General features: G+C 35.4%; 3 protein-coding genes across 3 annotated transcripts; 2 read left to right on the top strand and 1 right to left on the bottom strand.

Annotated features, from left to right (window-relative positions):
* Positions 1-820: 820 nt before the first annotated feature.
* Positions 821-3,994, bottom strand: LOC143549301 (uncharacterized). The gene is made up of 11 exons (XM_077040228.1): positions 3,952-3,994; positions 3,670-3,731; positions 2,886-2,930; positions 2,676-2,807; positions 2,471-2,572; positions 2,286-2,375; positions 2,119-2,193; positions 1,944-2,027; positions 1,752-1,820; positions 1,565-1,674; positions 821-1,464 (listed from the first exon to the last, which is right to left on the bottom strand). Exons 1-11 carry the CDS (start codon positions 3,992-3,994, stop codon positions 1,431-1,433), a joined length of 846 nt encoding a protein of 281 aa, XP_076896343.1. The 3' UTR covers positions 821-1,430.
* Positions 3,995-7,539: 3,545 nt separating this feature from the next.
* On the top strand, positions 7,540-11,379 carry LOC143549302 (plastid lipid-associated protein 3, chloroplastic-like; the record flags this gene model as incomplete). Its single annotated transcript, XM_077040229.1, has 3 exons — positions 7,540-8,087; positions 10,802-10,997; positions 11,064-11,379. Coding segments are annotated over 3 exons (1,056 nt in total), but the record flags the coding sequence as incomplete, so codon positions are not given.
* A 4,353-nt stretch (positions 11,380-15,732) lies between these two features.
* LOC143549290 (uncharacterized) lies at positions 15,733-16,819 on the top strand. The gene is made up of 3 exons (XM_077040221.1): positions 15,733-16,212; positions 16,297-16,350; positions 16,674-16,819. Exons 1-3 carry the CDS (start codon positions 15,939-15,941, stop codon positions 16,814-16,816), a joined length of 471 nt encoding a protein of 156 aa, XP_076896336.1. The 5' UTR covers positions 15,733-15,938; the 3' UTR covers positions 16,817-16,819.
* Positions 16,820-17,120: the final 301 nt, after the last annotated feature.

Below are 17,120 nucleotides of genomic sequence, written 5' to 3' on the forward strand. Positions count from 1 at the left end.
TCTAAATACAAGTTACTAGGTTAAGTTCAAGTCAAATACACATCAGCGTTTCATATATCATATAATTCAAGAACGAGTCACCAATGGTTCATTGGATCATATTTCGAAACATAGCTCATGCATCATCGGGACTAAATGTGGATATTATATAATTTGTAAGTTGATATTGTATCATAAGTGTCGAAGCATGAAATGAATCTGACCTGATCCATGACGATGTTCCACGGATTTCGAGATGAACGAACCACGCCTTTATCTTCTTCTCCGGTTGCTTGAGATCTGCAATGGCTTTTTGGGGGTGTGGAGGTGACTACTAAGAAATCTCAAGGATCTCTTGTTTACAGACACAAAAATATATGATGGCAGCTCTTACTGAGCATCCCCCCCCCCTAATAAGGAGGTGAAGACCTCCTTATATAGAGAGCCTCATGGCCACCATCATGGTACCCTAATGGGCCTAGCCCAGTTAGGGTTACCTCCACAAAACCCCCTCAGCCCAATAACATTGTATTAGTCCGTATGATAAAATAAGCCAAACATAATAAATTTAGAGTCGTAAAACCGGGTTTAGTACCATACCCCTACAATAAGTTCCTAAGAAACTGTAACTATCTATGAAAAGGTCAGGACAAGCATTCATACACTATGGTTTTGCTAGCACGTTTGGATTCAAGAACTCACAAGGTGAGCTCACGCCCCCTTCTCTCTTTTACTGTTTTACAAAACTAGGGGGGAACATACTCAAAAACTATTTACATGTGATATTCAGAATACATACTCGAAACTACTATCATGCGCTAAAAAGAAGATATGCTCGAAACTATTTTTAAACGATCACAAGAAAATACTTTATTTTTAAACGATGACACGGGAAAGTATTCTCGGCTTTATATGTACATGAGTTAAAAGTCATTATAACGCTAAAGTCCCCAGAACTATATCTATTATCTTTCGACAGCCATGGAAATATTGATAGCCACTATTGGGCCCGACAAGCCCCATTTACAGTTGGTCACTCCAACGATTCATAGGATTCATGTGAATGTTTATTGTCCAATATACACATGAAGAGACATACAATTCAGGGCAATCGTCTGGTTTGGTTATAGGCTCGTGAAGCAAAAATGAGTCGATGTTTAGGAGTCCAAATCAGTCGTTATGGAATGGTTCATTCAACATGATAAGCCTTCTAGGCACTAAACGTGTATCTTTTTTACCGTTATAGAATCAGATTACTTTTGGTTTAAAATAATTGTTTTTCACTCGAGCTAACGAGAATGTACACCTTATGAACAAAAGTATCAAGAACCAAATTCGTCTTGGATCAAACGACTACAAATTTTCAAAAACGTAATGCGTGTCAAAAGACAAAAGCTACCAATATAGACATGTATAAAGTATAAAAACCTGTCTCTTATTGTCAACAGCTTTCAAACATTGACATTGACCTTGACTGAAATTCTCCTGTTATACACCAACAATTATAACAATTTATGTTTTGAAAATACACTGATTGACAAAATGAAGATTTTCAGAATGTGATTATCACTTTTCAGTTAATTACCTGGTCAGCATTCTTGACTGACTTTTTGATCCATGCGTAGAAGGAACGTCGTTCGCTGACAAATTGTTAGCATCCGCTGCATCCAAAATATCAGGAATTTCCTTGACACCCTGAAAAACATAATATCATATGTAGAAACTTATGTTTTTATCTCATAAAATCAATCTTTGTAAATCAGACAGACAACCTCAAGGGCGATCGGTCCTGCATATGAGAGAGAACCACCAACGGACTTGCCAGCAAGCTTAAATCGATCCTACGTTCAATTAACACGGGACTAACATAAGTTCGGTTGCATTTATCAAGATTTAATTCAACATTAAGATACATAATTCATAATACAATTATGGTTTAAAGCTAAAAGGTCTAAAGGTACAACCTTTCCATCAAACTTATTGCATAGATACTGCACTCCGCGCCTAGCAAATTCTTGTTTTTCTTCTAAAGTCATTATCTTTCCATCCTGCAATACAATAAAATTAATAAATTAATAACATAAAATGAGTGAAATCGTAAACACACGTGTTAAAAACCAAGCAAAGTAGAAAACTAACCATGCCAGAAACCATATCTTTAAGTGCATCCAAGCTATAGTCAAGTTGAGAAATATTATCTTTAACATCATTCACCTGTTTCACAAGTTCACCAAAATTGTAATTTCATTAGACCATGTTAATGCCAAGAAATAACAAAATTATATGTTTTTGCCTAACAAGAGTACCTCGGATTTAATTGATTTTGATATCTCAACTTGTTTATCCACTTTCCCATCTAAGTTCTCTACCCTCTGACTTAAATGCTTCTTTGCTGCCTGATTAACAGAAACAACAAAAATAACAAGTTACAAAATATAAACATTGAAAACGACGATAAAAAAGAGTAATAAAAATTTGAGCGCAAGCTTACAGCGATGGCATCTGAAACTTGCTCTAAATTAGTTTTCAAGTTTGAAATCGCATTTGTGATGTTACTCTTTGTCACATACATGAGGTCTGAAAATGAATAACCCTAAAACAGCAAAATTGTGTGAGTGAAAGTCAATACATAAAAGTCCACCTGATGTGTGTAAACTGTAAACTGTAAAGTCAACAAAAGTCAAAACAACTGATACCTTCCACCACATGTATCCATAGCCTAGAGTCCCTAATGCAGCATCTGGTATCACGAAAGATGTCTGTCGAGACGATGCCAGCTGGCGAACGTCCATTGCTAACCGACGAAGCTGTTTGTTTTGTGACATGAACTTCAGTTACCATGCACTTGATAATAAAATTAAGAACAACAGCAACAATAATAATAATAACAGCAATAACAGAAGTACCTGGCCAGCAATATCACCTTCAGCTTCATTTCCTTTCACTTTAGCCTGCCAATTTCAAACTTAAATCAAAATTTAAACCAATTAATATCACACGTACCTAAAACCTGCAATAATGATCATAATCTAACTGTATCTAACGATGATTAGCTTGTTTACAAAGGACAAAGGAGATAACTGATGGTAGGGCTGTAAATGAACCAAAACATTTGATGAACTATTCTTGAACGGTTCAGCGGGAAGTTTATTTCGTTCGCTTAAGAAATGAACAAGCAAATTCATTCGATTAAATAAATGAACGAACACGAACAGAAACCATGTTCGTTCAACTGCGTTCGTGAACGATCAATAATGTATTTGTTTGCTTCCGTTTGTGTTCATTAATGTTTGTTTGTTTATTGTTTATTTTTGTTCATTAAAGGTTTTTAATAATTTTTTTAATGACTTTTATAATCTTATCACTTATCATATAGATTTAAGCTAAAATATCAACTATATTATGTGATTAATTTATATGTAATATTAGCATACGAATATGAACGTTAATAAAAACACAACAACACAAACGTTGTTTGTGTTCAATTATGTTCGTTCGTTTAAGTATGTGAACCGTTCACCAACAAATTCATTTACTTAATCAACGAACAAACACAAACAAGTAATTTCGTTCAGTTATGTCTTTGTAAACCGTTCTCTTGTCCGATAAAAGCTTAACGAATAAACTAAACTAGACCTGGTCCGGTTCAGTTATATTTAATTTACAGCCCTAAATGATAGCATATGTTACCGTAAGTTCGCCTAATAACTCGGAAAGCTTGGCATTGCTAAGCAACAGCGTACCAGTGTAACCTGCAATCAAACGTTCATATATACTTTCATTAATTCTAATATGTACACACATATATGACATGTGTCTAGAGGTAACAAACTAATAATATAATCTAGGCATGTAACGTACGTACGTGCTATGATTACGAGGATAATAAATGCTAATAAAAATATAGGTGGGTATGAAGCATGGTGTACGTGTGGTTGTGGAATAAAGAAGAAAGTTAACAAACAAACAAACCTGCGATGATCCTAGAGAAGCCCATTCCGGCTTGCATCGCCATGGTTGAGAATTATTTGGTTTGTACAACAAGAAATATTCAAACCCTTGCAAGATTAATAATAAGAGTGACGACGAATTTATTTTTTTATTTTTTTTGGGTTCAAAGCGAAAACAACGTGGTTTGGGTTACGATGTAGCATTGAGTCCGGGTTAAAATAGGTCGGTGAAAAAATGATTTTGGGTTTAAAAAGTAATAATTTAGTTTGGGTAGAAAGGTAATTATATGTTTGGGAAAAGGAGATTGACTGGATAAAATTGTAACAATCTGGTCTTGGTCGAAGAGTATTGAAAAAACGGGTTAAAGTTAGTCGTTTTAGAAAAAAAAAGGTATTAAAACAGATTCACTTGCTATATTTCTTTTTGCAGTTAATGGTAACGGTAGAGGCGGTGTCCATGGTTTCGGCAATGACGACAAGGTGGTGTCATGTGGCAATAGGGGTGGTGATGGTGGAGGAGGCAATGATGGTGGCGAAGGTGGAAGTGATGGTGGTTACGGCAATGATGCTGTGACAAGGTGGACGGTGTGATGATGATGTCAACAACTTTGATGAAGGCGATCGTTTAAATGGTGTGGCACCAATGATGGAAACAGTGTTGGTCATGGTCGTGTTGGCGGCGTCAAGTATGTGTGGAGATAAAGGGTGATCATAGGTGGCGCAAGCTCGTTTCAACTTAATTTTTTAAGTTAACAAGTTTTATAACACGATTATTTTTTACTTGTTGTTTAGATTGAGTACCCTAATTTACCCGTTGTCTAATCTAAGTTGACCCAAATGAATTCGTAAACCTTTTTTTTTCCTAATCACTTATAATAGTGTACACAAATAATAGAGGAATATTATTCTATAACTATATACAATAATTTAAAATGAAAAGTGGTGAAGACAAACCATTCGTGCATATATCTGGAGTAATTGTTATTTCACTTGTATCAAAATCAAATGACATCTTGAAGTGAATGGTTATTTCACAACGAGAATTAGTAAATCAAACTGCTATTGAATTAACCAAATAGCTATTGTCTTAACAGATTGATTACAAGATAAAGATAGAAAACCAAAAATGATACAAAACTAGAAGGAAGATGGGAGGACAGGTTCATTAAGTATGAGATGGGAAGAAGAAGCCAGACATTCTTACAATATTCATTTTTGATCTTTCACTCTCGTTTCCCGACTTATATCACACATCAAGGTTTATTGGACCATTAGTTGGGCTGCTGAAATGGGCTTTATGGTTGGGCTTAGATGGGTTCATAACACATCCACTTTACAAAACTAACATTATTAGCCTCCCTATATTAAAAAGGATTTCTCACTACGACTAAGTTCCAACATGACATTAAGTATTTATTTTGTGTGAGCTAGCATTAAGATGCACGAGTCGCCACCCATGTCTTTTGTGAGCACTAGGCCACGCTTTATACCACTTAAGGGGTCATCATGGAGCATTAAAATGAACGTGGGAGCCAATGTTAATACTACGGGGTTGTTTAGGATTCTTTATTTTTGCTCCTTATAGCTTATAACTTATGGGTTATAAGATATAAGGTATTTGGGAAAGTTGGATTTTGTGAGTGTATAAGGTATAAGTTACAACATTGTAACTTATACCTTATGCCTTAAATAAGGTATAAGGAGATAAAATAAAGAATCCAAAACACCCCCTACATCTCTTTCTTATATATCACACACACCTATCTAATGTGTTTCATTTTGGAGATGGATAGTGTTATGAACAACCCAATACCCATGAGCCCGATTAGACAGACCAACTCAAGGCCCACAAATAATAAGTATAAGAAAAAGAAATGGGATCAGATGAGAGTAACAAAGGGTAATGAAAATGATGAATGAATATGTGTAACGTCTTCTTCCCATCCTTTACTCTGTGTGTGTTCCTGATTTCCCATCTCCTTCAATGTGTTCGTATTTCTTGTAATCATCTGAGATCAATTAGTGAATTGAATAACAAATTCAACTGGTTAATTGGTTATCACTTGAGCTCTTGTTAATTGATTACAGATAGTTAATGTAATGTTTGAGTCATGGCTTCGATTTATTAATTGTAATGATGCTAGTCCCGAGTCTTGGTTCCGAAAACCATTTTGTAGGGTGTGAGCTCTATCTCGTGGTTGGTAATGGATATATGGTGATTCATATATATGGCCTACTTGGTTGTGTCTAAATGTACAACGACTCGAGTTAAATTGAGCCGGGTATTATCTCTTTATATATATTTTTTAATAAGTATAAGTTAAATGTTTGAAAATAACCGATAAAAGTTTAAGTTTGATGATATATCAAAAAGATCTTATTGGCGTTACTAACATGTATATAGTGCCTAGGTTTACGCCCAAAAATATATATTATAGGTTACTAGTTACAATACTAAAAATATAAATAATCATAAAACATTTAGTTTTGGTTTTGTGTGTTAGTTTCTAATCTGGTGTTAGTGTGTGAATATTAAAATAAAAACTTTCTTTGTGAACAGTTACTTCTTTCATTTTCAACATTTTTAAGTTATTGTATTTCTCTATCAACATGACAACATCCACATTACTCAACCATATTTATCGTAAGCCGTAACAGTTAATGAGTTAATCAAACTTGAAATGTGTTGCGTGAGAAAACCACTAGAGACGAAGATTTGCTAGTGAACTATTAAATTTTTGAAAAGTTAATAGTCTATAATATATACCAAACCGGAAAATACCAATAAAATATGTTTTTTATTTGGATTAATCGGATATCCGAACAATCCGAATTTTTAAAAACTCTATATCCGAATCCGAATTACGTATTCGGATATTCGGATTGATCCGATCGAATATTTGAATAAGAATTCGGATCGGTTTATTTGGGTTTCTGTTTCGGTTTTTTTCGGATTTCGGATTTCTTGAACACCCTATTTAGGATTGCTTTTGATGTGAGGGGAAAAATTCCATAAGTTACAATGTTATAAGTTATTAACTTAGGGGGTGTTTGGGATAGGGATGGGCAAATTCAGGACTGGTACCGGTACCGGTACCGAAATTGGTACCGATTTGGTACCGTCGGTACCGAATCGGTACCAACGTTTTGAGTTTCGGTACCGGTACCGGTACGGTACGGGACCGGTATTTCCCGAAATTTTACCTTAAATACCGGTCCCGTACCGGTACCAAGAATCCGCGATTTTCGGGACCGGGACCGGTCGGTACCGGTACGGTCCTGGTCTCATCCCTAGCTTGGGATTTCTTATTTTCATCAACTTATAACTTATAAACTTTTTTGAAAAGTTAATAAGGTGTATAAGGTGTTTGGTAAACCATAAGGCCTTATGGGTTTTAGCTTATGGGCAAGGCAAAATAAAGAGGTTTTGAAAAGTTAAGAATCTCTAACTTATTAACTTAATGAGTTTGATTTACCTATTACACCATTCTAACCCTCAAAATCATTTTTAGTCATTTTGATTTGATTTAACGTATCAGCTAATCCAAACATTTTTTTTTTACTTCTTACTCAAAACTGCTTTAAAATATAAAAACACTCCAACTGCTTAACTGCTGTTGTGAATGAACATCCTAACACACCGAACAATAATGTCTCTGGTCTTCTCCTTCCCAATTCTACCGCCACCGTCCCTTCACCAATTCGCCATCACTCCGCCACCGCACCTCCGTCATTCCCCACCGTCCGTTTATCCTCCAAACCAATAAAAAAACCCACAACCATTCGTTTATCCTCCACTCCCACCGACAATAACAACAATAACACAGACCCACAACAGGTAACCGACGAATGGGGCGAAAAATCCGACCCGGAACCCGAACCCTTGACCAAATTATCTAATTCGGATCCACCCAATGACGATGACGAATGGGGGACAGTAGATGATGGTAATGGTAATGTGGGTGTTGAGGATAATGGTGAAATTGAAGGTTTGAAGAGGTGTTTGGTGGATACTGTGTATGGGACTGGTCTAGGGTTTACTGCTTCCGCTGAGGAACGAGCTGAGGTTATTGAATTGGTGACGCAGTTGGAACGAGTTAACCCGACGCCCGCGCCCACGGATGCGGTGGAGCTTCTCGATGGAAACTGGGTTTTGCTGTAAGTTGGATTATTTATTATTTATTAGCTTTCATTTGGTATAATTGTGTTTGCTAGGGGTGTTGGGTTTCGGGTTTTTTGTGTCGGGTTGTTTGGCTGGAAAAAAAGTGACCTGATAACCGGCCATATTGACCCATTTAAGGTTCGGGTTGAGGTTATTCGAGCTTGGGTTTTTTGGGTATTTTTTAATTTGGGTGGCTTCGGGTCGGGTTTCGTATTCGGGTACGGTTAAGAAAGACACCCTTAGTGTTTGCTGCAGCTAGTTATTAATGGTTGTAAGAATTGCTTTGAATTGTACATCTAGACACTCCCTTTGTTGATATAACCTAAAAGCCATCGCTTCTTGCGTCTAGGACCGTTTTCAGGCGAGGCTCAATAAATGTGCTTCTAGTATCTAGGCGAGCGCTTTGGCATTGTCTACGATAGGGCATAGGAAGATAAAAGCTTTAGCAAAAGAAACGCAAGGAGTGCTATCGGAACTTAGATCTAGGAGAGGTCAAAGGAATTACATCGAGTATTTTATTATTCAAGTTTCGGAATTACATATGAATCTTGACTATATTAGAACTTTTGGTACTGATTAGATTATGTTAAGTGTTATATAATAGCTTTTGTTTATTAAATTTGAAGAATAGTATTATTTTTCATATACATAATATAATTTTAAGTTTTTTATTTAAATGCTCTTTTTGTCTCAGACCCTCACTTTTTTTTCTTAGGCCCTAGACAAGGCCTATGCACCTTGAGTGCGCCTTAGGGCATTTAATAACTATGGGTATAACTAGAAGACAATTAACTAGATGTGTTGTGTTTGTTATGTAGTTGTCAAAAGATATAATTGAAATTATAGGAAGTTCTCATGGAATGTTTGGAAATAAGTGTATACAGGAAAAGATTTACTATGCTCCTTCAATTCTGTAAGCATTGCAAGCATTTTAGTCTATGTAGTATAATACAAATGCCATTTGCTGCTACAAAATGAGGAACAGGATCTTCTATCTGGACTGCATAAGATAAGTACTTTTCAGTTTCAGTTGAGACTTGAGAGATTAGTAAATGCAAGTATTAAATGAGAGCATACATTTCTGGTCATTGAGGTTGTTTTGACAGTGATTCTGCAGTCCTTTTTTTGGGAACAAATGTAACCTTGTACGAGATGTCCCATCATCTTTTTCTTCTTTATGTCAACTGATCCTTTGTCTACGAGATTCTTTTTGTCATTGGTGGGATCTTGTATGTAATGTGCCTCGACATTCCTTTCTTCTGACATTACTGGTTATACGGTTATGAGCTTGTTATGTTACGGAGTTTGTATGGTCATGATTCTGGACATGTTAGTCTGAAGCTTAATGCTTTTGTCCACCAATTTCGATGTAGTGATCCAATTTAGTCCTGTTAATCTAGAGGTGGTGAATCGGAGATTTACGCTCCGGATGGTTGAAGTCCTTTCTGAGTGTTGATTGTATATCTGTCATATGGGTGAAATGATGGGCTCAAAGATTACATTCGGTCTCGGCGTTTACCATGTTGCTTTGTCGAGCTAGTTTAATCATAGGGTAGGTTTTGGATTAATCCAGAAGAAGACTCCTTTTTTATGTCTTGAATCAATTTGCTTTTGTTCTGTGATTGAGCGTTCATATGTCACCGCTTGGATATTGTGGCGTTTCTTTACGGTTTGAGGATTCAAGATTGTGGTAGGTAATGTTTGTTTTTAGGTCTAGGATGTGTGCAATACTTAATTGGACCTTCTGCTGGAAACTATGCTGTACTCCAGCTTATTGGATAGGCTGGATTAGAAGTATTAGAGAAAACTCAACCGCGGATTTCCAGAAGTATAGTCTGTCTCTGAAGACCAAGTCAGAGATCCTCAAAGCTGTCTTGTGGCACTAAGAGACAGAACACCAAGACCTTTGAGACATAAAAAGATTCCCGAGAATCAGGACTTAGGCTTCTGCAAATTACCCTCTGTTCCATCCGACTAGATCTCCACACTTCGTACAAACAAGAACGCCGACCAGAAGGACAAGTGTCAGAATAAAGCTGCTCGGGAATATGGTGCTGTGATTCCATTTGCAGCACCATTCGCCTGAGAGCCAATGGGAGTATTCCTTAGTAAAGCAACAAAGAAAGCGTTGTTGTAACATTTCACAAAGAACATATTTTCTGCACTATATATTCACAACAATGGCTGAATATCAACTCAAGCAAATAGAAAAACACGAAATAGGGAGAACAATTGCGAGCCGAGCTTCTTAGATTTCTAGGGTTTCAATTGTTGGAACATTTTTTTGCTAGTGAGGGTTGAATCAATGTATCTTCGTGTTTTTATTCGTTTAATCAATACAAGTCTATTTTTTTTCTTCTTACTGATTGTTTGACTTCTTAATCCGTACAAGATAAATCTTGTTGAATCATTAGTCGCTTTACCTTGTTCTCTGCTCACATTTCATTTAAAATATGATTTCATCAAGTGTACTCATTTGATTGCCTAGATGTAATTTAGACTGTACGCATGATAATGATATTGCTTAACTACTATACCAATATTAAAATGCTCCAAAATAAGGACAAAATAGAGGAGTATTTTGGATTAAAATCTTGAAAGGAAATGTGGCACTATTTTGAGGATAATATGAACTCTTCATTGTTGCATTTGCTTTGAAGGATGATACGTGATTACTAATGTGCTAACCATTGCTATATGAACCGATCAGGTATACCGCCTTTTCCGAGCTATTACCTCTTCTAGCAGTTGGCAACACCTCATTGTTGAAAGTGGAAAAAATTAGTCAAAATATTAATACAAGCACCTTTACAATCGATAACTCCATCACATACTCGACCCCGTTTGCCAATTTCACATCCACCGCATCTGCAAACTTTGAAATCCGAAGCCCCTCCAGAATTCAGGTACCCTTTTTCAATTTATGTAAAAACTAAACAAACGAGTGAAACCTAATATTCATGAGTTTACAGGTAGAGTTTAAGGAGGGGACTTTTCAGCCGCCAAAGATAAAGTCAAACGTAGATCTTCCAGAAAGTTTGAACGTTTTCGGACAGAATATTAATATTTCACCAGTGAAGCAGTCACTCAACCCTTTGCAAGAGGCCGTGGCCAACATTGCGGGTGTAATATCGGGTCAGGCTCCTCTTAAGGTTCCCATACCCGGGGAAAGGACAAAATCTTGGCTGCTTATCACATACCTCGATAAGGATCTGCGCATATCACGAGGAGAGGGTGGACTTTTCGTTCTTGCTAAGGAAGGAAGTCCTCTTTTGGATCCTTAAACCCGGTACTGAGTTCACATGATCCGTTTGTTTTGTTATATATTGGCGCGTGTTTACACATTATTACTTGAAATAAAGTTCGTTAGATGAAAGGAGTGGTTGCAAGCTATATTGACCCTAATATTATTATAGACTCGTGGCAGGCAAAAAAAGGTGCGATCTTATATACTTATATCACCATAGATAATTTGTATTATTTGTGAATGTTATTGTCGTGTCGATTATGGTTCGTGTTTTTCTGTTATACATTAAAGTAGGATAATTCATGATTTGTGAATTGAATGTATCTAACAGAAGGTCGGATGCAAAATTGTTGTTTCATAAAGACAATTGTGTCGGTGTTGATGAAGGTGTAGTAAATAAGCCTGTTTTCTCATCACTCATTTATGTTATTCCAACAACCCATATTGTTTTTGCAAATGTAACATTATACTCTATTTATTACCGAAAGGACTTTTTTTGGACGACAATGTTACTCTTACCTTACAACAACGTTCGGTTGATTGGTTGATTGCTCTAGGTCTATGGTGGACAAGATGTGGATTTAGGAGTAGCGGATCTTATGAGGAATTGTTTTTAAAATTAGCACTTGATTGTATAAAAACACGCCATTACATACTTTAAGATTGTATGTGCGTCATTGAAATACGAAATAGGAAATCGTGTGAAGTGATCGGGAGAAATGATATAATGATGCGTGTTCCAGTTTTTAATTGATGTGGATAGGTCTAGGCACGATTTATGGATTTTAGCATTGTTTTTATTCAAGTGATAAGTAACTGTAATCTTTTGGCACATGTTCTGTTTTTATAAAATTTATCAGGTTTGCATCAAGAGTGATTATATAACATTTTCTTTTTGAACTTTATTTTTACACTAAAACCAATTAATCTTGTACTTACAAGGATTTAAACCCAGCTCACTTTTGTTGGGTGCAAAAGTTGAATGGATTACTGATTACATTATGTTCATAGTTATTATCAGTGCCCCCATCATCATAACTATTGAAATCATCTCGAATCGAATAGACATCACTCTCATTATCAATACCGACATTTTGAAGAAACCTATTAACATTCAAACGGTAGTTTTTGTAAAATGAAAATGGAAGAGCATCTTCCTTCATCTATGATGATTATTTTCATCATTTTTCATATTAATCATGACCATATCAAAGGGATTAAAAAAGGAAAAAAGAAAAAAGACATGTAAAAAATAAGCAACATGACCTAAAAGAACACTAATACTAAGAATTAGGCGGTATACCTTAACATCTAGGGTGAGTTTGATTTGACAAATGTTAACGAGTTGGACGCCACTCCCTTCATGATTTAAGGGACGCGTTAAAGACAAGATATGTTAAAATGTTAACGCACTTTAAAATCCTCTACACATAATAATTTAAGAATTGTTTTACATTAAACTGAGAGAGGATAAACAATTTTTTTAGAGTGAGGTGAGGTGGGGTGAAGGGAGTAAAGCGGTTAATGTACTGTCTACATGAAGTTAAGGAGCATGAATGTATATCTCATAGCCTTAAATAACCGGAAAACAACTAACGAGAAACCATCCAAGAAACAGTTGCATGAAAAGATACATAAACTGATTGAAGAACCTTCTTCTTTTGACAATTTCAATCTTGTAAGATATGGTATGAATAAACATAACAAAATTACTAAGTTACTAATGCAATTGTCTTAAAAAAAACAATTTGGCATTCGTCTGTTTTACTTGACAGGCAATGGATTGAAAGATGTGAACCAACTTTCTGAACTCCTGAATTTTTTATTAATAATAATAATAGTAATAATAATAATAATAATATCTAAAAGGTGGGGAATATTTGTTTGTGAACGTGTGGTACATAACTATTGAAAAATCAAGTAAAATCATGTGGATTTTTTAAAAGTATTTAAATAGCCTTATGATTAAAAAAATGATTTTAAGAAACCATCTTCTGAGTTTTGACCGTTTCATAGTAAAAACACACTTTTGAAGAAAAATAGTACCCACCGCAAGATGACACAACACATGAAAACGAAAATCACGCATCTAGTAAAAATCGCTAAAATCACACCCTATAATTGGCCAACTTATTTTTACGCGTAAATTTAAAATACATGCAAATCGTTAAACATGTGTAGTGAAGTGAGAAGGAGTTCCGAATGTGGCATCACGTCATGAGAAAGACTATTTCATTTTAGGGTTATGGTGATGTTTCACGTCACCCTCCTCACCCCCACTCACCAACCAAACACAAAGGTTTATTATTAAGTTATTATTTTTCACCCCTAAACAATCCAAACCCGGCGACAAATTTATGCCCCCCCACCCCACCCCACACACACACACACTTACTTATCGAACCAATATCGCTTGGGGGTGGTGGTGTTATAGTCTAATATCTCCAGGGGTGGCTCGTGGGACAGCGAAAACAAGTTAGGGCTTTAGGCCCACACTTAATTAAGGCCTCCAAATAAAAAAAAAATATTATATATAGATATATTATAATGGGTAAAATAAACTCAAATTAATGTATAAGTGTTGTGATAGGTTTGGTTGTTACTAAAGTATAGATTATGTGTTCCAAACTTGTAATAAGCAATATTTTTTTCCTTAACAATTGTCATGAAAAGACCACAAAATCTTATTTTGATTTAGGCCTCCACGTTCGTTGACCCGACCATGAATATCGCCCAAAAAAAACCGCCCCAAAGTCTGCCACACACTTACTTAGAACATGTGTCGTCTTTATTGGGTTGATCCCTAAATTGTAATCACGTAATTTACGCATATGCCTATCATTATTGTGCAATTAACACAATATGTCTGTCACTATCGGTGAATTATGATTTTTTGTGTACGTGACATGTTCTTTAATGGTTTTGTTTTTCCTATGGCACGTAATATCATGCCAAAATAATTATAAAATTATCTTAGTGAAAAATCTATTTTTTATAATGAACTTTTTAGTCAAAAACGCAAAACGACTACATATGTGATTTGTCCTAATAGGTAATGCTTCTTTCAGAAACAGTTCCAAATATTTGTATGTCACCATTGCTCATTCTTTGGGTCACATGTGTTGTATTTATAGGTTGACGTGTTTGAGTTGATTTGTATAATCTATGACTCATTTAACTTGTTTATAACTTGATTATATATCATTTACAACCAATTAAAAATGAGTAATAATTTTCCTCTTCTTATTTAGACAAATGTGTAACACGGACCGTGTTTTGATTACACTTTTCAAGTGTTTACGGGTAATGGTTCTGTTTGACAAGAATGAATATATAAATCTTGTTCAGGTTTATCAATTAAATCCGTTCGTTTGAAATTTATTAATTTTGAAACCTATTAATTCGCTAACCTGACATGTTTATTATCGGCTTAGCACGTAATTATAATATTTGAATTTAGTAAAAGGTACAAGCCTACAACACTTCTCTTGTATCTATCCTTTAGCAATCATCCTTTTATTATATAAAAAAAGATATTATTTAACCACAAATCACAATTCTTTTGGCTATCAAAGGTAGTTATGATTGAATTATTGGTTTTGATAAGGTGATAACCATAAACCCAAAGGCTATGATGAAAATTCTAGATGCTAATTGATTTCATGAAAACGAAATAATTATTAATAGCTTTAGCTAGCACCAAAACATCCTAATTAGTTGATTTGGTATCCAAGAACTAAAATCAGTTTTTTAATCAAAAGTTATCGCTATTTAGATAACTTATTGTTTATATAACAATTATCTTTAAAAAAGTTTTATATAACAAATAGAGTTAACAAGTATCTTGATGAATCTGTCTCAACTCTCAAGTGTTTTTCATGATGATATATGTAACAATCATAGTTTTTCATGTTTATAGATTGGCAGTTCAAAAACATTGTTTTGGATTGTTCAAAATGCAATTTCTTTTACCATTATGTATTCGATTTGACCATAAGACGGTGAACATGCTTCGATTAGGATTCTTATTTGGCTGGATGATGATGAATCAGAGTGACGAAAACTGGTGTTTCAGGTTGAGGTTGTTAGTGGCGGCTAGTGAAGAGGTTGCAACGGTTATGGCAGTGGTGGTTGGAATGTGGTCTTCTTTATTTGCCTTTTATAAAAAAATATGAATGCATATCTACGCATTACGCTGTGAAAAGACAATAATACTCTTACATAGGCTCAGCATGACCTAATTTAGTGAAAAAAAATAATTAATTTAAGATCAAATAATAAACCGTATAATATTTAAAACACTTATAAAGTATAAATTTCATTAATTTTGTAACTGAAGAACATGTCTTAAAATTTGGAAAAAAAATAAAGGATAAAATTTGTAATTTACTCTTACAAAAATTGTCAAAAGAATTTGATATTAATATTAAGGGTAACTTAGTCATTTTTGAAACCATTGGATTCTTTTTACAAAATAGTGTACGCCAATGGACCTACGGTAGGGAAAGGGCAAAATAGGAAACAAAAAAGTCACAAGCTTTTAAAACACTCACTCCTCACTTTCTCTCACTAAAACACCATAGTAAACAAACAACTAAGCATGCACCGTCAATCACTCAGCTCACCGGCGTCAAAGCACGCCGTCATATTCTCCGGTGACGGAGTTATCACCACCGACATTGACAAAAATTTCGCCTCCGACGACCTCCGGAAAGACAAATTATCGTCGTGTTCCGCCGTCGGTGCCGCCGACGAACACCGCAAGAGACACGTGTTAGTATCTTCTTCTACACGACTCGTTCATTTAATTCCGGTTCTGACGTTCGTATGCTTCTTAATTCTCTACTTATCCTCTCACGATCCCTCCAGAACAGGTAACGTTTTGTAACAAATTGATTATTTTTGATTTTTAATTCGATAATTTTGTTTTTATTCATTCTGTTGTTTATACGCTTCAGATTTAGCTCAGTTCAGTGGATTCGCAACGATTTCGTCGAAGAAAACTGTCATAGGTAATGAAGAAGCAAAAACCAACAATGGAGTACCAGACAAATGCTTGCTCCAATAACAATGACAATGATGAAGATGAAAACAACCGCATCTCGTCTTTTTCCGTCCGACCGACTGAAAAGACGAGATGTGGTCGTTTTCATTTTCATCATCGTTGAAGCATTTGCCCTCTACTCTGGTATCGGTTTTTGCTTCTTACAAAATTATAACTGAAAATGTAGATTCATTTATAATTAAACAGATATTCCAACTAATTACTAATAATAAGTTTGACCTAATTAATCATAGTTATTTTTCAATAATACGTGTATTCATATTATTATAGATTCAATTGATATGGATGATAATATCGGAGGTGGATTTCTGAAGAACAACGCGTTGGCGATTCGAAGCACGAGGAACTTGCAACAAGAAGAAGAAGAAGCAGAACGACATCGTTTTCGTCTCCACCGGAAACTCGGTCAATAATAGTCAAACTGCCTCCGTTGCCGGAGAGGTTATGTACACACGTGCGTGATTCTCATTATATTTTTGTGCATTTTGTGTAAACCAAAAACATAAGAAATGAACACCGTGTGTCTGTGATGTGAGTGGTAAAGGAATTTATCTTTTACTGCGTGCGTAAGATAGTGAAATGCGCATGCTAGCTGTATACGTGTAGGTTAGTAAAGATGCCTGAGAGAGTAAAGTAATGGACAACAGCTGGAAATTGGAAGTATAGGACCGTTGGTGTGCATTGGGGTTAGCGGTTGGTGTTGTTGACAGCTAGCTA

Source organism: Bidens hawaiensis, unplaced genomic scaffold, assembly GCF_021521415.1.
Source record: "Bidens hawaiensis isolate Kalapana, Puna unplaced genomic scaffold, B.hawaiensis_p1.1 tig00015461_1, whole genome shotgun sequence".
Classification (NCBI taxonomy): domain Eukaryota; kingdom Viridiplantae; phylum Streptophyta; class Magnoliopsida; order Asterales; family Asteraceae; genus Bidens; species Bidens hawaiensis.

Bases quoted from the DNA above. Each gene is read 5' to 3' on its own strand.
- LOC143549301 (XM_077040228.1), bottom strand. From the start codon at position 3,994: ATGGCGATGCAAGCCGGAATGGGCTTCTCTAGGATCATCGCAG. The intron at 2,808-2,885 runs GTACTTCTGTTA...TGGTAACTGAAG, and splicing joins AAGGTGATATTGCTGGCCAG to TTCATGTCACAAAACAAACA. The intron at 2,028-2,118 runs GTTAGTTTTCTA...ATTGTATTGCAG, and splicing joins AAGATATGGTTTCTGGCATG to GATGGAAAGATAATGACTTT.
- LOC143549290 (XM_077040221.1), top strand. From the start codon at position 15,939: ATGCACCGTCAATCACTCAGCTCACCGGCGTCAAAGCACGCCGTCATA. The intron at 16,213-16,296 runs GTAACGTTTTGT...TATACGCTTCAG, and splicing joins TCACGATCCCTCCAGAACAG to ATTTAGCTCAGTTCAGTGGA. The intron at 16,351-16,673 runs GTAATGAAGAAG...ATATTATTATAG, and splicing joins GTCGAAGAAAACTGTCATAG to ATTCAATTGATATGGATGAT.